Genomic DNA, 22,329 nt, shown 5'->3' with positions numbered 1-22,329 from the left:
TGACCTTTGTGTAAATGCTTGGAGCAGACTAACCTGTGAGCTGGAGTGTTCTGGGACGTTATATTTGATCTTTGAATGGCTGCAATCCAGTCGCCTCTTTGTTACTTCGGAAACATGGCTCGAACAATTTCTCTTCAACGACGTAATCCGATAACAACCGATCTCTTTACCCGTCGGCTTCCCGTGGCTGTCATGCGACCGGCTATTGCAGTTAATAATACAACAGCTTCTTGACATTTTTGTGTTTCTTTTTATCGCTGTATAACTGATTTTAATTGAAAGCCTGCGTGCGCTAGTACCGCTTGCCACGAGTTCCCAGAATCCTTTGCGGTTCTACCCGTGAATGACGTCACATTTTCAATCTCCATATAATATGCATGTTAAATTTTATATTTGGGGTAAAATATCAAGTCTTTTCAAGTAAACCGGTTCAAGTCCAATTCAAGTCCCAAGTCATTGGTGTAAAAGTCCAAGTCAAGTCACAAGTCTTACAACATTTTTTCAAGTCAAGTCTAAAGTCATAAAATTAATGACTCGAGTCTGACTCGAGTCCAAGTCATGTGACTCGAGTCCACACCTCTGACAGGAATGCATTAAAGATTAGAGATGCCTAACTAATCCCAAAGTAGCACAAGGCTTTTAAGGCAGTTAATAACAGAATTAGCACTCATCAATGATTTTAACTGCAGACTCGTGTGGTTTTTATCTGCTCTCACAGCTGAGAGAGTTAGCTCATGTCAGCATGTGCCAGATGGGCATAAAGCAAGTCCACAATATGACCTGGAGTGCATTCATCTCATGCCATCATTTATCCTTCATCAGTTACTCATTCTGCCATATTTGGCCTGACTTTTGAGCTAAAGGGGAGTCAAGAAAACCATTTTTGTGAACATTTCAGATGGAGAAAGGGCCAATATGTCCCCATTTTGATGCCTGTCTGTGTTGTCGCCAGCTGAACTGAATTCAAGAATGGAGGGAGGTACGCTGAAGTCGCTTTAGCCTCTACACATTCTCTTAAGTCTTGATTTAAGAAAAAAAAAGATATAGTTGATTCTACTAGTTGCCCCAGCTTTGTGGGGGATCTTTGACTTTGAAGACTGTAAATAGCATCTTACATACTTCGATTTCCAGGAAGCATCAGCATTTCCTATCACTTAAAGTGTAAAAATAATGAGTGCTACACTCCTTTAATGCAACAGCGAGCACCTTTTCGTGATCATCCTGACTGCTCATGTCTGTCAAATGCTGTCAGTTTCTAACTGAGATTTTATGTTATTCATTTTTGGTCTCCATGACAAAGTTATTGATGACATCAGCTTTGCATCACTACAGATGTTTAGTTATCATCCAGAGTCAAAGATTACACATTGCTTTCTGAGCTTTTGCAGGAATCTGTGTATAGGTAAACTGTAACAAGTTAAATCGCTGGCCTGCTTCATGTTAACTTTGATTATTCGAGCCAATTTTGTACATCAGTGTACTGTCACACGAGGTGACAATTTATTGTCACACCTTGTGTCTTACTTGTGCTGCTGTCATACCAGAGATTCACTTCCACTGGTTGAGTCAATAACTGAAGGGAACTCAGAGAAGATTAGTCGCTGCATTCATCAGTAAGGTAAAGAAGTCAATCACCCATGCACTAAAACTGAAATAAATAAATATGGTAAATGGCCTGTATTTGTATAGCGCTTTATTAGTCCCTAAGGACCCCAAAGCGCTTTACACATCCAGTCACCCACCCATTCACACACACATTCACACACACATTCACACACTGGTGATGGCAAGCTATTGTAGCCACAGCCACCCTAATAATTGAGGATCTCTGAATAACAACAAAAGGCAGACACAGACAGACCAACTTGTAGATGTGACAGTAAAGCAAGTGCCAAGAGTGGCTCCAGAGATAAATGAGAACAACCAGATACAGCTCATTTCACAAACCATTCGGAAACGAAGTGTGTTATCCAGTGGAATTATTCCAGAGCTAATGTCTTATTAATTTTAATCCACCGAGAGAAGCAGAGCTCTACTGTCATCACAGAATATATATATATATGAAAGCTGCAGGAAGTCTTCAGGTCTGGAAAGGGAAGGTAATTTCTTTGAATGGCCAATAGGAGGCGACTTATTTGATAATAGAAGAAATCTCTGGGAAAATGACCCATTTGTTTTTATTTATATCCTAAATGAATGCATTAGTTATGATCTTGTGACCTCACATGCTCGTTTATTGGTTTATTTAATAAACCAGTAATTTGTTCAATTTGTAAATTATTGTCAGATTTAGAATGATAACTGAAGACAAAGCAAGGCCAGATAAGGACGTAGCTACGATGACAGTGACAAGCTGCTATTACGATGTTTACATACGCCCGTCGTGGGCATGAATGTCATGATCATTTTGGAACTGTGTTTTTTCCTGTTTATATAAGACTGTACAGCAGACATCTTTAATAAGAACTGGGAGAACAAGTTTGAATTTATTTTGGACTTTTTCTAAAGCACACAGGGTCAAAACAGAAAGGCTCAAATATATGCAAACAGTCACTCATCTTAATAAGTGGTGCTGAAGGTTTGACAATATATCTTACTCTTTAGTGATTGTGATTGACTGAAATTCGTAGTTTCTGTTTGCATAAAAAGGATTTGCTTGACAGTGCTCGTTGGATTAACCAATATACAGTGGCTTGCAAAAGTATTCGGCCCCCTTGAACTTTCCCACATTTTGTCACATTACAGCCACAAACATGAAAAAGTCCTGTTGTGCTCTCAAGAGGACATCTTGCGCCTTCTTTTTCTATTGCTGCCACATTTATGTGAGTTGGGCTAACAGAGCACAGGGACTTTCTTTTCGAAATGATGAGGATTATTTTTTGCAGATATTATGGTTCTGTAGCTAAACAAAACTTTTATTCGGTTTCCTTTGTAGTGGACAGCAGGATTTACTACCTTACAGTTTCAATCCGTGTACATACTTGAGCAAGCACAGGGCACAATGAGATAGCAGGGATTTTACTCAAAATTGTGGAAGGAGGGTCGGTGGCTGTCAGATGTGGTGGAGGAAGAACAGACATTAGAGCAGGAAGATGAAAGCACAAAGGAGGATATACCAGCTTTTTAGGTGGCATGTTATAAGATTTTTCTTTTTTTAATGCAGGGCTCTGAAGATTTTAGGCAATACAATTTCTAGAAAGGGAAGAAGGAGCCTTTTCACTTGAATTCACACACACACACAAAAACACACTTCTTTAAAATGTAATTTCTTCTTTTATTCTGTTGATTTCTATAATTAATAATATATATGTTAAAAGTGCATTATCTGCTGTCTTTATCAATTACATTTAAATGAGGTTGGGGTTTTCTTTTTTGCATGAAACATGGAATCAGGACAACACTGGCAACAAACCACAGAGACAGCTGCTCCTCTGATTACATCAAACAGGAAATAAGCAACCAGGTTTAAGAAAACATCCTTGAGCACATCAGTGTTCGCGGCATGACTCAGATAACCTATGATCCAAATTTAGTAGTTCCAGGTTATAAGTCAGGACAGATTCTTTAAGATTAGGCAGTCCATCAAAGTAACAAATGCACTTGATGTCTTTGATAAGGTTGGAACAAGCCCTTCCGGATGGTGAGTCCTCTCATAAGCACAGTGCAACATGCCACATCATTCTGCTGACACCATGGACGGATGATTTCCTTCACAGGCTGCTGAGTAATCAAAATCCCAACACTTCATTACCCTGGTTTACACTATGCTGCTTACCCATAATGTACTTAGGTGACATCATTTTCTCCCAGCTTAGGCTTCTTAAAAGCTGGAAATGTCCTCCTCCAAGCTTTCACCTTCCTGCTCCACTGTCTGGCCCTCTAAGTATTACTCCACTTGCACCGTGCTGAGAAAAATCCTGTCTTCCACCCTCTGTCATACATCCATTACCTAGCAACCCAGGTTTAGTTGAGTGTTAGATGTGGAGAATGGAGAGTGTTCTCTTCATCTAAATGTTTTAATGTTCATAAAAATAAAATTAAAAAATGTCCAGAAATTCACAGAAAAAAGAAAAATATCCATAACATCACTTTATTCTGTAATAAAACAGGACCTGATGTCCATTACCAGGGACAGAAGATAAAAAAATAGATAACTATTCTATTTGTTTTTCAATTGACGCTGTAGCATGTTTCTTTAAAAGGCAATATTTAAATAATCTAACAATGAAATATAAAAACATTTTTTCTTCTGTGTTTCAGGAAGATATGAGGGTGCGGTGCCTTTTTCTCAGTGAGGCCCGCCCTTCGCTTGTAAGGTCTCATTCAAAACCAAAAAGGCGATGGCCAAAACACCATCTGGGTCTCAAAAAAGGGAGTTGACAAACCACAAGGTGTCACCAGTTACGTCGCTGTGCCGATGTCTGTTAAACCAATATGCAGTTCTGAAGTAAGTGAATAGGAAATAAGCAGCTGGTAACTGCAGCCACAGACAAAGTAGCTGAGCCCTCAGCAGCGTGGTGCTTCTGAGAAGCTCACTTTGAAGTCAGATAACTACAGAAGCTGCTTCACTTAACCCTCGCTGATTGCTGCCAAGGCTGATTGAGGCAGGCTGTGATTTTGGCTCTGGTGATGATTGTGCTTTAGTACCTTAGATTTTGGCCATGATGCACTATTTGACCATGAGTGAAAAGTGTTCGGAGGGACCTTGTGTGCTTCTCCACAGCCATACTTCACATATTATCGATGGCAGGTTCTTTTGAGCCAAATACCAAAATTACATTTGGTGCAATTAAAGTTAAGTTTAAAAACAAAAAGGTGCCCCAGCAGGTGTATTTGCACCAATCACAGCTCATCACTGGGAGAATACTGATTAAATATTTTCCCAAGTTTTCTATCTTCCTTCCTCTCTTTTCTCCAGTCAGACTCTCAGAGAAGACATGGCGACATAAATACACCCTTTACCACTATACCCTCCTATTTGCATTGAGAAGTCTGCATGAATAACACAGGTAAAGAAATAATGCAAGTCAAGCAAGCGCCATTATCCTCCAAGGCGAAATTGCTGTGGGTCAGAACAACAAAGGCTCTGTGGTGGGAAATGATGTTAGTGTGCAGCTGCAGAAAAGGGTGCAGTGAATTCAAAACCTCAGATTTCAGACGGACCTTAGAATGGCTGCTAATTCATAACCTCCCCTGAGATACCTGTGGTGAGAGTGTGTTGCTGCAGAGTTACAGGCTGTGCGTGAATACCAGCTATTTAGAGCTGATAGCCCGCCATGGCCATCTGCTGAAGATATGCCTAATAGTGTTGGCGTTGGCGCGCAGCCAGAAATATATCCTCAGCACCTCAAGCTGTCCACAGCAGGTGGTAATCTCTATAAAAGCCATTTTACTATAAACAGAGGATGCACATTAAGCTTTAAAAGACATATATAAAGCCTAATAGAATGGCAGTGATGTGAAGGACAAAGAGATAAACAGATGAGAAGGATTACTAAAATGTCACTAGAGAAAGAAGCTGAGGATGAGGATGTTACTCTTGGTTTATACGAGCATGGGTTCCTTTTTTGTTATATTCAAAGACTTGATAGCAATGGCTTTGAATCCTGATCATAGTGATTTTGAGGCCAAGAGCGCTGCTGCAGTCTTTAGAGGATATGCTGGACAGAGACCGAGTTGTTTGCGTAAAAAGCAATGCTGCCCTCATCTGTTTGTTAGGGAGTTTACATTCTGCTGGCAGAAGAAGGGCAAATGGAGGTGAAGTGTGTCTTTTAAATATTGGTCTATTTATTTCCTAGAACCAGTTACTCCCAGTTTATGGTCACAGGTGGAGGAATTGAAAGTAGCTTCCTGTTATGACCAGAAGCAGTGCAAGAGCTGGCAGTCGGGTTTGGGATTGAAACGGGCAAATCCAGGTGCTAGACTAAAAAGAAACAGTGTAATTACCAGAGAACACTAGATTTACATCTCCTCATGGTGATTGCATTTTGCTTGATATGCCTGCTTATTACCTTAAGACCTGATGAAGTGGGTGCATTACAAATTTGGAGAGGAGAATTGTTTTATTTTGGGTTTAGAAGAGCTGCAGCTGTACAAACAGCTGTATCTAAGACGACTACTGCTGTGGGGACAAGTACACCCTTACTGGTTCCAAAGCAAAAGGGATAGGTAACAACCAGGTTCTGCTCATCAAATGCATTTGATTCATTTATCTTCAGCAAGTGTAAGCATAAATGCAGAATTTCTGGCAGTTTTATTGCTCTGGAGCATTTAGATGTGTGTTAACATGATGCTACGATCTTCCCAGGAACATCCAAGCAAATTCATCCCAAATGTCCTTTAGACAGACGAGACCAAAGAGGAGATGTTTCGCTATGTAGAGAGGTGATGATTTGGGTTTGTTTTGCAGCCACAGCACCTGGATACCTTGAAGCCAAAGTAAAATGTGAGGCCATCAGTCAAACAGCTCAAGCTTGGCTGATACTAAATCACGCAACAGGACAATGATCCCAGGCACAGCAGCAAATATACAAGAGAATGGCTGAAAAAAATAATAATCAAGATGTTGCAATGGCCCAGACTAGGTGGTTAAGAGAGCTGTGTATAAACGAATACCACAAACCTCAATGAACTGAAGCAGCACTGTGGAGAAGAATGAGACAAATTTCACCCACAACAAAGTGAGAGACTGATGAAGTCATACAGAAAGTGATTACATTGGTTGTTGCTGCTAACAGTGGTTCTACAACCCCATAGGGAGTATTTAGTGTTTCACAGGAATGCACCATGATGATGATGATGATGATGATGATGATGATGATGATGATGATGGTTACAGAGTGCTTTGACAACTTCCTTTTTCACAGGACTGTATGTTGTTTACCCTGACTTGTCAAATCAAAATGATCTTTTGTTGTGTTTATGTCTCAAACACTGCAAAATTGCATGAATGAATATAACCTGAAATTTAAAAAAGGTTTCATATTTGAACAGAATGAGCTATATTCAGAGTTTGACAGTGAAATACTTAAACTTACTTACTTAAAAAAAAAAATTATTTTTCTAAATGTGGAAAAATGCTGTGCCCGCCCAGATCCTGCAAACATGATCTGTGAAATTACTCTGTTTGCACCTGTAGGTAGATTTGGTCTGCATTAGGTGAGTCTTTCACTCTCATTGGCTTTTAAAATGTAAAAAATATTTACATATTAATAGATTCTGGATCTCCTGAAGAGAGGACGAGGCACCGATAAGGATGGAAGTGAGTTGTTGCTTTTTCTTTCTTCGATAACAGGTCAAAGCAAAGGAGATTGTATAAGATGAGCAAGAGGGCACTAAAATATTAAGGGAGAGATCCACAATGATGGTCGAAGTATGGGGGCGTTTTAAACCCCTATTTTGCAGCAAAGAAATAAACTTTTGTGAATTTTTAAAAATCTAATTTGTGTGGAGATTCTAAACATGTAGCTTGAGATCTCACTGAACACAGAAATGAAAGCTAATTTATATAATGCTTTCAAATAACTACAAAATAAGTACCCAGTTGTGTTTCAAGATTTCTCTACAGCCTTGATCTTTGGCAATAGAGGGGCTTTAAATAGGATTTGTTTCTTCTTTTACATGTTTAAAATACCCCATAACTAAAAAATAAATTAGATTACATTAGATACCTACTGATTACATAATGTCGCTCTTGTCCCTGAAAGGTAAAACTCGGGGAAAAGGTTTCCATGACTCAGCCAATCAGGGACGGCTACGAAACGAGAGTTGTATTGCTGTATTTTCACCCAATCGGCTCTGCCCTTCAATACACTTCGGACCAATGATATTCGAGGATGTTCAAACGTTGAGCCTAAGGAAGTTGGAGATGTGTGTATTATGTGTACAGCTGTTCCGACTCTGACAAAAAGCCAGCCGCCGTTTAGTCGTTAAGTTAGCTTAAGGTTTAGAGCCTCCGTTTGTAGCTAAAGGTAGCTTGCTTCCTAACTTACGGGCGTTAAAAGTTGTCTCGTTTAGTTGATCTCTCGCGGCAGCTGCCATGCTGCTCGTTTTCCTCCTGTTCGCCACCTTTCGGGTCTCCATGCTGGAGTGAAATTAGATGGGGGGCATTACACCAGAAGATGGAGGATTTAACCAGGGGTCCTCATGGCTGCTGTGAAGGTGTGGAGTTACTACAGCGCCCGTGTCCTAGGAGGATGGGGCCCGCTGCTTTGCATCGCCCTCGGCTCACTCGTGGCGCTCCTGATGCCCATGGTTGGGGTGGAGGATCAGTGCTGTGCCTCCCTGAGAGGCATCGCTCTGCTCCGCTGCCAGCTGTGGGGAAGTCCACAGCAGCATCCAGCTGTGCAGTCCACCAGCCTCACCGTCCCCTTCACTGCTCTTGATCTGCTGCCTCAGAGGCCCAAGCCGACCAAAGGTACACTCACGTTATTTACTGTGGAGGTCAGCTTAGTGCCATATGCAGAACAATATTAACCATATGTCGAGAAAGAAGGCCGGTGTGAACTCATGTAGGGCTTAATTTAACAAATTTATAGAGAAAACTGCGTTCCCTTTATCGCTTTCAAGCTCTGATCGTATTGGTTTTTCCTGTATGTTGGGATTTCTGAATGATGACATTGTGAAGACGTCAGCTTGTAATTCTCCAAATCCTCTGCAAATTGTAGGTATTTTCACACTGTTTTCTAACTGTGAAGACCAGCGAACTGTTAAGGAAAAAGAGGAAGCACAACAACTAAATGTAAAAATAACAAATTTGCGGCTTCAGTGTTTTAAATTGAATATTAGTTCCCTGAATGATTTCTGAAGTTGTTGAAAATTCTAGTTCATCCAAGTGTAATAACGTTTTTTTTTTAATTAATTAATGAATTTATTCATATTTTGTCATGACATGACCTGCTGTTTTACTGCATCTTCACTGCTCACCCTGTCAATCATGTCGTGATTGCAGAGATGGAGCTGGAGGCCAAAGCTGCACTGCAGTTGGCTCAGGAGATGAAGAAACTTGGGAAGAGGGAGAAGGCTCACAAGCTGCTGGTGCATGCACTTAGCATGAACCCAGACTTCGTGGATGCCCTGACGGAGCTGGGGACCATTTTAGAGGAGGAGAAGGATGTCGTCCAGGCAGATCACCTGTACACCAAGGCCCTGGCCATCTCACCGTGCAACGAGAGAGCTCTGGTTAGCCGAGACCGGACCCTTCCCCTGGTGGAAGAGATCGATCAGCGTTACTTCAGCATCATCGACAGTAAAGTGCGCCAGCTTATGTCCATTCCTAAAGGGAACTCTGCATTCCGCCGAGTGATGGAGGAGACCTACTACCACCACATCTACCACACCGTGGCCATCGAAGGCAGCACGCTCACGCTGTCAGAGATCCGTCATATCATTGAGACGCGTTACGCCGTCCCCGGAAAGAGCCTGCAGGAGCAGAACGAGGCAATCGGGGTGGATGCGGCCATGAAGTACATCAACACGACGCTGTTGTCCAGATCAGGAGCCATCACCGTCAACGACATCCTGGAGATCCACCGGCGGGTGCTCGGCTACGTAGACCCCGTGGAAGGAGGGAGGCTGCGCACCAATCAGGTGTTTGTGGGCCACCACATCCCTCCTCACCCTCGGGACCTGCAGAGACACATGCAGGAGCTCGTTCAGTGGCTCAACTCCGACGAGGCGCTGCAGCTTCACCCCGTGGAATATGCTGCACTCGCCCACTATAAACTGGTGTACATACACCCATTTGTTGACGGCAACGGACGTACGTCGCGGCTGCTCATGAACCTCGTGCTCATGCAAGCGAGATACCCACCAATTACTATCCGCAAGGAACAACGGGCTGAATACTACGCCGCTCTGGACACAGCCAACGAGGGTGATGTGCGGCCCTTCATCCGCTTCATAGCCAAATGTACAGAAATAACTTTGGACACGTTGTTGATTTCTACTACGGAGCACGCCGTGGGGCTGCCGGGAGCAGGCCAGGACCAGACCTGTTTCGACTGCAAGCAGACCATCCCATTCCACAACTGACCATAGGGTAGGGATACAGGAGCATGGCAACACTGGCATGCAAACATAGATGTCATTTCATTTTAGAGCTCATCATAAAATGCGAATTCCTTTGTCCACATCATACCCATCATTCCCTCGTCACAGTTTGGATTCTGTGCCTGCTGAATTCATCAGCCTGCTTCAGGAAGGTGAACTGAAATTTGCTTTTTGTCGTGTCAGGTTTGCTTTACCACGCCCTAATTTTCCCACGCAAGGAAAAGTTGTGTTGTGGGAGAGTTTAGGCGTTTTAATTCTCTATCATAGGAAACAGGAAACAAAACAAGATTTCTGTCGGACTTGAATCTTCCGTTTCAACTGCGGATGTGCACGGTGAACATTTAGTTCTTTGACGTAAAGATGATGTCTCCAGACACTGTAATGCACTTTCCTGTATTTTCTTATTTATTTTAAAATAAAAGTGGTCTACAATGAGCAAAGTAGGGCATCATTTGTATGACTTTATTAAAACAAGTTTCAGACCAGAAAAGAAGGGAGGGAAAAGAAACATGACATGATTTCAAAGAATGAAAGTGAAAAAGCACAAAAATAAATACTGAGATTAAACGAACAAAAAATAGCCTTTTATTATTTACCTCTACTCCAAATGTAAAACACTGACTATAGAAATTATACAAACGGCAATGCACATAATACAACCTTTTTAGTATAGACAAAACAGAAGGTGACTTCTACAACTTCAACTTTTTTTTCTCCTTTTTTTAAATTAGGCCACTGCGGTGAGAGCAATACATACAGCTTGTATTACATGTTTTGAAAACTTAAGATTCATCACAAACTATGCTGACCTTTTTTTTTTTTTTTAAACGTGTTTACCGAGTATCATGTACACAAACAGAATTTTATTAATGTGTAAAACAAGACAAGTGGACAGCTGATCGACCCCCTGAAACATGGGATTACTGAAATGGGAACTGCATAGATTCTGACCATTCTCTTGTTTTTCCAGAGAGTGCCGTCGACTAAAGAAAACCAAACCGCACTTATAAAAACAGCTTGAGTTTATATTCACTTTTTTTTTTTTTTTTACTTCTTTCAATATTAAATGAGAGTGCTGCAAGTGACTCTTTTTTTACTAAATAATCTGCTGTGGTAATTTTCGCTAAGAGTTAAGATCAAATAATCTGAAAGCCAATTAAAAATTTGCCAATGTAGACAAAACTAATGACTGAAAACTGCCTTGAAGGACAAAGCCTTTCTTCTTTCTGAGTGACTACAGGCTCACGAAGCCCACGTGAAGCCAGGTGTTTCCTGCCATCAAAGCACTTCAGAATCACCAGCTTCCTGCTTATGTGCACCCTCTTAAATTTCAGGCAGGTACCCTTCGTTCCTCTTTAAAGGTGACTGACGTTCTCCACCTGAACAGACGGGCCACGCATGGAAACATAAAAAATATAAGCAGGGTTACTTAAAACAGATTTGTGAACACTAACTCAAGCATCAGCTGTGTGCTGCAGGACAGCAGCTTTCACACCGTCTTAAAAGGTCTTGTTTTTTTGTTGACGGTAGCTTTAGAGGTCTCTATAGCATAATAATACTGGACATTAGTACGGTAGTTGACGGAGACTCATTGATGATGTTACATAAAAAATAATGAATCAGCTGTACTAGAAGGTCAGGAAATAAAACTATTTCGGCTCCTTAAAAACATCTGGAGAGTGTCTTTTCACCACTAGCACATCCAACATTATGTACACACACCGACTATATTACACCACGTCCAAACTTTTGCATATACCTATTTAAAACAACATTCACAAGTTTGGCTGTTTTGAATATTTAAAAAAATACTCTCCCATATGCTTCTGTTAAAATCCCTTACAGTGCACAACAACAACAACAACAAAAGAGAAAAACAAAAAAAGGAAACCTTGCAACAATTTTAGATACAGTATATTTACACACAAATATGATACACTTTTAATAAAACATCCTGGCTGCCATCTTCAAAACACACCCATCAAAAACAATCCGAAACGCTCTTTGAAAAGGGCTCGTGATGGGGATTTAAGGCAACCTCGCAGAACGGATGGTGAGAGCATGACCGGGATTAAAGGGACATCAGGTAACCGGTTACGAAAAAGAAAAAAAAATTAATCAAGGACATCCATTTGTAAGGACACAAGATGGCTTTCAGTGTGAAGGCGGTCGTCACGCTCTTGCCTGTCTTCTCACATGTTGAGGAGCATCTTGGCAAAGTCTGAATTTGACAACTGCTTCGGCTCTCCGGCTGCATTTCCTGCTGCGCTGGCTGGCTCTCCATCCGCAGCGCTCCCGTTCTCCACTTTCCCGGCGGGCACGGATTGTCGGTGGAGGGAACGAGGGAGCATGGAGAGCTGGGTGCGTCCTTTCCCTCTCCTGGGAAAAAAAGGAAAACAGTCAAATTTGTTTCCTGTCTTTATTACCAATATAGATCTGGGAATCAGGGAAGAGCAATTGCAAACATTTTGGGAAACTTACGCTCCGTACACCTGGCGAGGCATGGCGTCTCCCGTGGGCCTGCTCGACCCAGGCTTATCTATCGTGTTTCTGCGAGGAGGGTTGCTTATAGCAACAGAGATTTTGTTGCCCTCCACTTCTATGCCGTCCATTTTCAGCACTGCCTGAGAGGCCTGGGTTTCATCTGCGAACTCAACATATGCCAGACCCTGCAGAGCCACACAGCATAAGAGGGTTAACACACCAACAACTTCGCCCTGCGTGTGGGTCGAAGGCAGCGATCACTAGCTCCATCATCTCACCGCTGTGCTCTTTATTCCTCACCTTGGGTTTTCCTGAGCGATACGTGACCAAACGAACTTCTTTGACGGTGCCGTGATTTTTGCTGATTTCCGCCAGCTGCTCCTTAGTGCACGAGAACGGCAGTCCAGAGATGAAAATTTTGTGTTTCTCCATCATCGTGTTGTATTTAAACACCTACAAGGACATAAGCGTGAAGATATCACTTTGCACTGCATGCTCCAATCATGTTAGCCAAGCTGGATGAAAAACTAATTGAATTATGTGCTTCACAATATTTTAGCCCCTACAATAATAATCTTGGACTGGGTGAAGTGGCATTGATAGCTGTATTAAATGAATAAAAATGATGAGGCGTCTAAGTTCAACACAAATGCAGGAACTGAGCCACGCTTACCTTAAAGTCAGGATTTTTGTTTTTGTCGACACAGGGTGACACAAACACAGGCCTGCCCTCCACGTCCCGTCGGTCCAGCTTCAGGGCTTCAGGGACTGACACTGGGGATTCAAACTGTATATAACCGTAGCCTCTGAAGCTTCCTTTACCAGTAAAGATGGGGCGAATCTGCTTGATTGGACCACAGGTCTCAAACAGCGTCCTGAGTTTCGCCTCTGGCTCCTCCAGGGTGTACGCCAGATTGCTGACGAACACGCTGCTGTTGTCATTTCGAAGCTCCGGGTTGTCTTCGTTCTGCCTGTGGGCAGACGGAGCTGCTGCTGCTGCTCCTTGTGGGGCTTTTTTAGTAGCAGGCGGAGCAGGCTTATATCCAGGGGGCGTGGCCTTTCCAAAGAGTCCAGTCTCTGTCTCCATGTACTCATCTGTGGGTTGGTCAGCGTTTCCTCGGTGCCTTTTAGGACCTTGTTATGTCACAGAGAAACAAAAAGTTAGAATCACACTTAGTTTTGGTTAAAAAAAAAGAATTAGTCCATCAGCTAAGGAGTCCATTTCACCTGCGTCCTCATTCCATTCATCTTGATAATCGTCCTGTTCTGCTTTCCTCTTCTCCCCAGCTCGCGTTCCCTTCTGGACCTTCTTCTGAGCCTTCTTTTCTACCTTGGCTTTCCGCCGCTGCTCAGCTCTCTCGTCCTCTTGCCGAGCTAGGTTGGCTTCTTTCTCAGCTGCCTAACAGATGGTCAGAACATGGTAACATTAGCCAAAGGCAGCCAAACGATACACCTGGCCGGTGCAGTACTGCTCCTACCTTCGCTCGCTGTTCATTAATCCTGTTCAGCCGGGTCTCTGTCTTCTGCACGGCGAAGTCCCAGTCCTCCAGAGAACCTGTAGGTGGGAACGTGTAGTATAAAGCCATACTGTGTCAAATTCTCCCTTTTCTTAAAAATAATGATTTATAATGAATTTCTAATCATTTTTAGTTTGAGGCTCACCTTCCACTCTCTCAAAGCTGAGCAGGACTTCACATACATGCTCCGGGTAGTCTGAGGTGCACTGAACTGCTCTGTGGAGAGCTTTTCGACAGTGAATCGAGTCCCCGTATGACCTGAAGATTAAAAAAAAAAAGCAAAAACCATCAAGCACACCCATTTTTTTAGTTAGAAAGTTTTTCCCAGTCAGGCATGTCCCGTCTAACTCGCACACTGAAAATTCCAATTACACTGACATGTACTGCATGTGTGTACTGTGAGTGTGCAGTCAACATGTTGACTGTGAAACGATGTGCAGTCAAATACATTTGGACAAACTGCCGGTAAATAACAGATACTGTTCATCTGCTCTGCATAGTTTTTTTAAGCCCGACACTTTTTCTGTTGTCATCCACTTGACAAGTTTCATTGTTTTTTTAAGGGCACACATGTTGAGATATGCCAAGTTCTAGCTGGTTGGAAATCACCTTGTTTGTCTGTGCAAAATTCTTACCTTGTAACTTTCTAATTGTGTTATATTTGGTTCTTTTCATAGATTGAAATAACGCCTCAACAACAAAAAGACATTCTTCTGAATGTGGTCAGCTAAATAGTCTGGACTGAAAATGAGCGAGAAAGCAGCCAATGTCCAACAGTGATGGGATTTCTGGCTCTTTTTAGAGAACCGGCTCTTTCAGCTCCCAACCGGCTCTTCAGGTCGTTTTGTTGCTTTAATTAATTTATTATTAACAACAATATAAAATTACGCACAAAAGGAATTACTAGTGTAAAAAAAAAAACCTGTGGTTTTATTTAGATATATTTATATATAATTATATACGGTGGCCCCTAGAGACAAAGCACGTCCAAGCTCCAAAGCACATTTCTAGCATTACCTGAACTTCCAAAGCAGAGCTACTAGATCACTTAAATTACACAATTGAAAGCATATGTGTATTGTTTGTGTATTTATACACAGGCACTCATATATATTCAAATAATTAAAAAAATGTTCATTTACCTGTTACTACCACACACCAAATACGGTCGTTGGTACTTGCTGGCTTGTGTAGCCACAAGATAACAAAAGCTCAACACTGCGCCCAGCATCCTGGAGCACTTCTGTTGTGTTTTGTACGTGTTTTGGAGTTTGTACGTGCTTTGTCTGTAGGGGCCACCGTAAATATACTTTTATTTATTCACTCCACATAAAATGTAATAAAGTGAGAGAAGGAAAAAAAACCACGACTCCCAATAACGGCTTGCGTCGTTCACTTCAAAGACTCGGCTCTAAGAGCCGTTTCGTTCGCGACCGACACATCACTAATGTCCAAAGAGAGTCTTTGAAAGACCTTCAGGAACCCGGAGACTGCTTTACAAATGACTACAAGAAAGTCTGTCTCCTTGGTAGCAATATATAAAGAAATGAGTGGTGGGCTTGAGACCTTTGCACAACAATGTAGGGTGTATATATTGTATAATGCACTACTTAGAAGTAAATGAAGAAGAGACAAAGACAAAGTCACAGACCTTTCCAGGTTGTAGTACTCGAGCCACATGTTGGCATACTTGGCGTTTCCTTTTGTCATGATGCTGTCCCACAGTTCTCTGGCCTTCTGCATGTTCTTGCAGTGAAGTGCCTGACAAGGAAAAGGAAACATCTATATGACAAACACAATAACTCCTGTATCCAAGTTGTCAGTGAGAACGCCTTTACCCTCCATCTCATTACAAAGAGGCTAAAGGTGATTTTTACAAGTGATTCTACTGTGACTCAAACATGTCTGTAGGAAGCTGTGGAGCTATATTAACTCTTTATTTAAGGCCTAATTTAAATAAAGAAGCTTACTTCTTTTGTTACGTGATTTGACCTGGCTCATTCTACTGTGCTAACTGATTTACTCGCCACAATCCAACAACACTACTACACACTGCATGCTCCTGAAAACGGTTGTCATAGTAACACCGCTTACCTCTATCCGTGCCCAGATCTGCATGATGATACAAGAAGGATCGCCACTTTCACCAAACCCTATAGTGACAAAGGAAGGTGAATAATGTGAAAACTAAACCAGGACAAGAAGACAGCAAAAATAGATGTCGGTGCCGTCTGCTTACGCTCTTCGACATCGTGTTTCATGTAGTCCAGAGATCGAGAGAAGGCTGCTCGTAACTCCTCTAACTCTTTGCTGGACTCTGCAAAAAAAAAACAAAAAAACACAAGGTAACACATCATCAAATAAATTATTTGAGTTGTGTTTTGGTTTTTTTTGACATACAAAATGTTCATGACACGAAACCGCTCTCACCTTTACTGAAATCCACGCGTCTCCTCAAGTAGTCGAGGTACGCCTGCCAAATTTCCACGTAATCGGTAGCCTGAATGAAGCCTGCATTTAGTGCCTTCTCAAAGACGTCTGCGTGGAAGACAAAAGAGAATAATACACATCAGACGACAACATTTCTCCATAAGGTCGTTAGTATTTTCAATAAATTCAAGGTGGTTTTAAAATGAATGAAAGACAAGCACACGTCTTTCATTATCCTTTATAATGCTAATGATTTAATATCAAGGTAAAATTCGGGTTGTGTTTGGTTTCATCTATTGCCTGTTTTATGACTCTTTATGGGCTACAGCGGTAGACATTAACCATAAAAGTCATAATAAACCAGATTAGGATAGTCAGGTTTTTTTCAGAAAACAAAGAAATAACTATACTGCAAGTTAAAATAAAATATTTCCACATCTCACATCGTAAATATGCTGTATTTTTCAGGGAGCAGGCCATATTATGGACTAATTTTGCCTTTTTGTCATCACATTTAATATAAATGTGATAAGGACTGGTCTCCCTTAGCAACTTCCAAGAAAAAATAAACACAAAAATGTGCAGGCCTACGTGATCTTATAATGATGGAGCCAAGTCCATCCAATCATTTTTTTTAAACTCTTACATACTTGGAAGTCAGGCAAGGTTAAGAAAGGTTACATTTTTCCACATTTCATTAGTCACACAGCTCAATCTTTTTAAACTCAAACATAGTTTGTTTATTCTGCTTTGTGGTTTCATTATTACTAAGTTAATATTCATCCTGTGTTAGTAATTGCTTCCACAAATACTTGTAAATTCTGTTTATAATAAATGAAATAAACAAAATCATCACTTATAATGAGAACAATTATCAGTTTGTCTCTAAAACCAATGCACATCCATTCAAAATGAACGCAAATTAAATTCCACTGAAAAATCATATCAATCTTTTTCAGTCGTATTTGTTATGAAGGAAAAAAAAAAAAGGAGTTCAAATAGTTTCAATATTGAAAGCAGCGGGCGCTCTTGTGTGAACAGCTTCGAGCTGTGCTCGTGTTCTTACCTGACACGGTCTGATGGTCGGCTCCGTGCCTCTCCAGAGCAAGCAGGTAGCTCTTCCACAGTCCCATGGTCCAGGGGCAGTTCCTGACTGCACGTTCGTGAGTGGAGAGAACCAAGTCTTTGAACTTCAGCTGACGATCCTGACGATCACAGAAAGAAAAATAGTTAAAAATGGTTAAAACAGTCTGAAAAAAGAACGAGATGAACAGCAAGGTTTTATACATTAGACGGGGTGTGTGTGTGTGTGTGTGTGACCAACAACTCACGAGGTATGTGGTGTATTTGGCCCACATGTCTGGCACCAGGCAGTTCTCTGACAGAGCACGCTCAAAGGTTATCTGGATCCGTGCTGGGTCGCCCTCCTTTAGTTCAAAGTCGATGTAGGCCTGATATTCTGCTAACTTGGGAGTTTCTGCTACCATCTGCAGCAAAACAACAGCAGCGTTCACAAAAACGATCAACATCATTTAAAAACATTACAGAGAACGAATGGACATCATATTTAGCAAAGTGCATTACCAGTGCCTCCTCAAGCGGTTTGCACTTCTCCATCTGCTGCACAGCTTTCTTGTACTGATGCACAACCGTCTCAGGGACGCCATGTTCGGACCACTCCTCATATTCTGCGTAGGTGCCTTCCATGTCTACAAAGCAGCAGAGCACAGTTATCACAGATTTTACATTTACATCACACCGTCGATAGTCATTTTTCAGTTTATGTTCTACTTTATCTGTTGCTTCATTTAAATTTAGAGATTCAAATGTTTCAGAAATGGCACGGCTCTCCACTCAGAGAAAAACAACACGATACCAAAACAACCGGTTACCTCTCCAGTAAACTAATGAGGAGTGCACTCGTCACTCTGACACGTTAATTTTATCCTAAAAGCCAGCGTCATCATTTTCTTTAAACTGGGTAATTTCTGACATATGGCTCTCGCAACAGGAATCTGTCTCATTTTACAGCAACCAGTCTGGCCAGAAGACACGTCATGCTTACCCATTAAGGGGATGGCCAACTGTCGGCGAAACAGTGTATGGATTCGCTCGAGCTGGGTCTTCAGCATCTCTTGTTCCTCACGGCTGGGAATCCTGCCAGGGGGAGGCTGAGAGGAAAGCCAGCAGAGAACATGGGTGTTAAAGCACAAGCCATTCGGTTAAACATGGAAAGAATTCAAGTCAGCAATCTGAACTGAAGAAGTGTTATATTTGACATCATTAACATGGAAACAAAATTATTTCCACTAGCTTTTAATTTCTAAGACAATGGTTGAAACAATATGGCATATGTACACAATCAATACAAAAACACAAATATAGCTTATGTGTGAATGATGAACTCTGTCCTAGTGACGGGCGCACAAACCTGTACTGTGGACAGGATGGCGTTCTCAAACTCTCTGTACGCCTCCCACACCATCTGTCCCTTGGTCATGTGAAGCCCCACTGCTGTCACCGCCCTCTCAAAGATGGATCTCACCCTGTCGATTCCGCCTGGTGAGCCCATACCGCCGATCGAGTACTGTGCGTACTCAAGCCAGATATCGGGGCCTGTGTGTGTAAAGTTAAATGTTAGGATCGTGTAATTACTAATCATCAGGCCGGAAGGTGGTGGCGATGGTGTTGCGCACTCACAGATATAGTCTTTAACAGCTCTCTCAAACAGCTCATATACTTTCTCTCGGTTTGGCTCCTCCTCAGTCAGACGGATTTCATCCTTGAGCCAATCCAGCCAGATCTCTGGGGGATTAAAAAAAACAAGGTTTCAGTTGTAAATAATGCAGAGCCGCTTATTCCTCCAACCCCAGAAGCATGTTAGCCGTGCACCGACCTTCAGTGAGAGGGAAAAGCTCACTCATCTTCTGCCTCGCCTTTCGCAGGCGGAAAAGTTCCCCTTCTTGCTTTAGCAGCTTGATAAGATCCACATGGCAGTTGTAGTCGAAAGCGTTGATGGACAGCTGAGGAGTTACACAAAGATGAAGAAGAAATGAGATACGTGACAATGCACTTCAGGGGTTTTGTAGGCACAAAATCATAATCGGTTGGCATGTAAAATCTACTTTAAGCTGTTCTTGCATTCACAAGAGATCGCCACAGCAGGTAGCTCCGCATATTTGATTTGGCCGAATTTTTACCCTTCATGACGCAACCTCTCCCAGGATCGCACCAGGGATCTTTTGATTCTTAGGTGAACACATAAAACAGCTACAATTGGTTTGCATGTAGGAAAAGTGTGTTACCTTATTTAATATCTCTCTATGAATGTAAAAATATTTTTATGAAGCTTTTTGGCAGGCCAAGATCTCTTTGGTGAAAATTAGAGATGGACCGATCCGATATTACGTATCGGTATCGGTCCGATACTGACCTAAATTACTGGATCGGATATCGGAGAAAAATAAAAAATGTAATCCGATCCATTAAATATCACGAAAGCACCTCACAAAACTTGCAACACGCCGTAACTCGCCTCAGAACGTCGGAGCAGTATGCATCACGTGATAGAGCAGCTGTGGCATGCGGGACCTGTCGGTGGTCTGGATAGCATTTGGAGCTTCGCTAGCAACCTGGCATTTCATCTCCGACAAAGTTATCCCCGAGAGAAGTAAAGCAAGTGTGTAAGTCCATCTCTGAATGTTTGTAAAGCATTCCCACGTTAAGCTTAACGAGCGACTGCCTCTCGCTCTCCGGCTGCTACTTCAATCGTGAAACTGCTAATGATCAGCTGATCGGCTTTTCTGTCGTGAGTCTCTCTCGTTTGTTTTTGGTCCACTTTGCGCCAGAAAGAGCAAACCAGCGGCTGAACAACAGCAGCACGTTTAAGCTTGATCAGCTGTTGTTACAATTTATTTAATATTACTTTCTACACCAGGATCTTTTTCTACGTAGCTGACGGCTGGTAACTGTGCAGGGGCGGATCTAGCAAAGTTTAGCCAGGGGGGCCGATAGGGCATTAACTGGGAAAAGGGGGCACAAAGACATACTTTTCTTTCTTATTCTCATTTAAAATGTCTAGCTTTTAATAAATAATTATCTGACACCCAAAGTTTTAATTTGATGTAAAATGAATAGAAGTCAATTACTGTATATAGTGACTATTAAGTCTAATATATATACCCTAGTAAGCTATAGTACATTTTCCTTTGGGAAGGTACCATCTGTGCAGTCTGCAATTTTGTTGAAGAAAGATGTTGAATCTATTTAATATTTCTTGAAAAATAATTGATTTCTGTGCATTTTTTTTCACACTGCATCAAATTAAGGTTGATTACGTTGATTAAGCATCATGAGGTGGAGCGTGAGGGGTGGTTCCCTATTTTTTATTTATTTATTTTTGTTGTTGCTGGGAGTTGGAACCCTATTAGTTAGGTTGCTTAATATTTACGCTAAGTACTCTTTAAAATACCAGAATAGGGAGGATGGTGTAGGTTTAAGTTTATTAGATTGATCAGTATTGCTGAACTATGAAATATTTTTTTTGTATACAGGTATAACAGAATAGCTTTAGTGTAGTTGTTGTTTTAAACTTGAGTATGAACTTGCAGACTTGCAAAATGCAGCAAGATATTTTAAAAAACAGTTTTGTTGATTAAAAAACACTATATCGGATTCATATCGGTATCGGCAGATATCCAAATTTATGATATCGGTATCGGTATCGGACATAAAAAAGTGGTATCGTGCCATCTCTAGTGAAAATACAAATCTGTTATATGCAAAAAAATCCCTGCACCCTGTGTATCCTAAATAAACTAAACCCAATCCTTCATGAGAGCAAATGTTTATATTTTGTTGAGTTGTTGGTTGAAAATTCAGGTAGTTTCGTGGGTTGTAGTTTGATCTGTTAGACTTTTGGGCTACAGCAGTGAGACTGAATATTTAAAACATATCTCTGTATATAGCACACTACAGTCAGCAGTACCACACACTGATGCTCGCAGAGGGACTCGTGTACAGTCATGCAGTTGGATCTATATTTGAGTGTATTTGTAGGTTGCAGGAGAGCTACACCTACCACACAGTCAACTCAGCGCAACACCAGCGACGCTGCAGAAGCACTCTCCGTACTTAAGACTACAGCAGATTCAATGCTATGTGAAGGGGTCACTGATCACGTGACGCCCATTAAAGTTAGCACAGCGTGTACTGTTTTTGTTTGTACTGTACTTTCTTTCTAACCCACACTAAACGCTGGGATCCCGCCGTAGACTGAGACTGCAACAAAAAAGGCGCGTGTGAATACGAGGCACGCGAACTATTAGCCTCGCACATTAGCAAGGCAGCTAATCACGACAGCTATATAAATGACGTGGTTGTATATTTAGATGTTTTGGTTAACGAGAGCTACCAACGCCACGTATATTTTCTGCCTTTACTCTACCATGTCATGACGGAGGAGTTCACAGCTTTAATGCTGCCAACCCGATTGTGGCTGGCCGTGTTTACCACCCATTCATTCTCATTAGCCCCTCGGCTAACGCTGGCTAATTACCTGCTCCTCAAGTCGCTGGATCTCGGCTTCATTTTCTTTCTCGTCCTCCGACGAATCGTCCTCCTCGTCTTCGTCTGAATTTTCCACTCCCATGCCTTCCTCCTCTTCTTCGTCCGATTCCATCTCCCTCTCCTCCATCCCTGCATCTTCCTCCTCCATATCTTGCAACTGCGTTTGCTCTGCGTTGCTTGACGCTGCCATGTTGGAAAGCCTATCTGCCTGGTAACAGCCTGCTAGCAGCCAGCGGGACGACGAGAGGCGGAGCCCGTCAACACGGGTCACCGTCTAACC

At 41.9% G+C, this 22,329-nt stretch overlaps 2 protein-coding genes across 2 annotated transcripts; one reads left to right on the top strand and one right to left on the bottom strand.

The window, feature by feature from the left end:
- The first annotated feature begins 7,766 nt into the window (after nucleotides 1-7,766).
- On the top strand, nucleotides 7,767-11,249 carry ficd (FIC domain protein adenylyltransferase). Its single transcript, XM_085475390.1, has 2 exons — nucleotides 7,767-8,416; nucleotides 8,951-11,249. Exons 1-2 carry the CDS (start codon nucleotides 8,146-8,148, stop codon nucleotides 10,030-10,032), a joined length of 1,353 nt encoding a protein of 450 aa, XP_085331516.1. The 5' UTR covers nucleotides 7,767-8,145; the 3' UTR covers nucleotides 10,033-11,249.
- Nucleotides 10,613-22,316, bottom strand: sart3 (spliceosome associated factor 3, U4/U6 recycling protein). Its single transcript, XM_085475388.1, has 19 exons — nucleotides 22,039-22,316; nucleotides 19,378-19,504; nucleotides 19,182-19,286; nucleotides 18,913-19,097; nucleotides 18,547-18,652; nucleotides 18,066-18,190; nucleotides 17,813-17,968; nucleotides 17,548-17,686; nucleotides 16,482-16,589; nucleotides 16,291-16,368; nucleotides 16,146-16,204; nucleotides 15,703-15,812; nucleotides 14,197-14,309; nucleotides 14,013-14,089; nucleotides 13,762-13,933; nucleotides 13,208-13,668; nucleotides 12,835-12,987; nucleotides 12,532-12,719; nucleotides 10,613-12,429 (listed from the first exon to the last, which is right to left on the bottom strand). Exons 1-19 carry the CDS (start codon nucleotides 22,237-22,239, stop codon nucleotides 12,243-12,245), a joined length of 2,850 nt encoding a protein of 949 aa, XP_085331514.1. The 5' UTR covers nucleotides 22,240-22,316; the 3' UTR covers nucleotides 10,613-12,242.
- Nucleotides 22,317-22,329: the final 13 nt, after the last annotated feature.

The sequence above is a fragment of the Copadichromis virginalis genome, linkage group LG12, assembly GCF_057382275.1.
Source record: "Copadichromis virginalis isolate Kocher_CV1m ecotype Utaka linkage group LG12, C_Virginalis_male_GT1.1, whole genome shotgun sequence".
Lineage (NCBI taxonomy): Eukaryota > Metazoa > Chordata > Actinopteri > Cichliformes > Cichlidae > Copadichromis > Copadichromis virginalis.
Note: the sequence above shows the minus strand (reverse complement) of the source record. Positions and strands in the feature narration are given on the sequence as shown.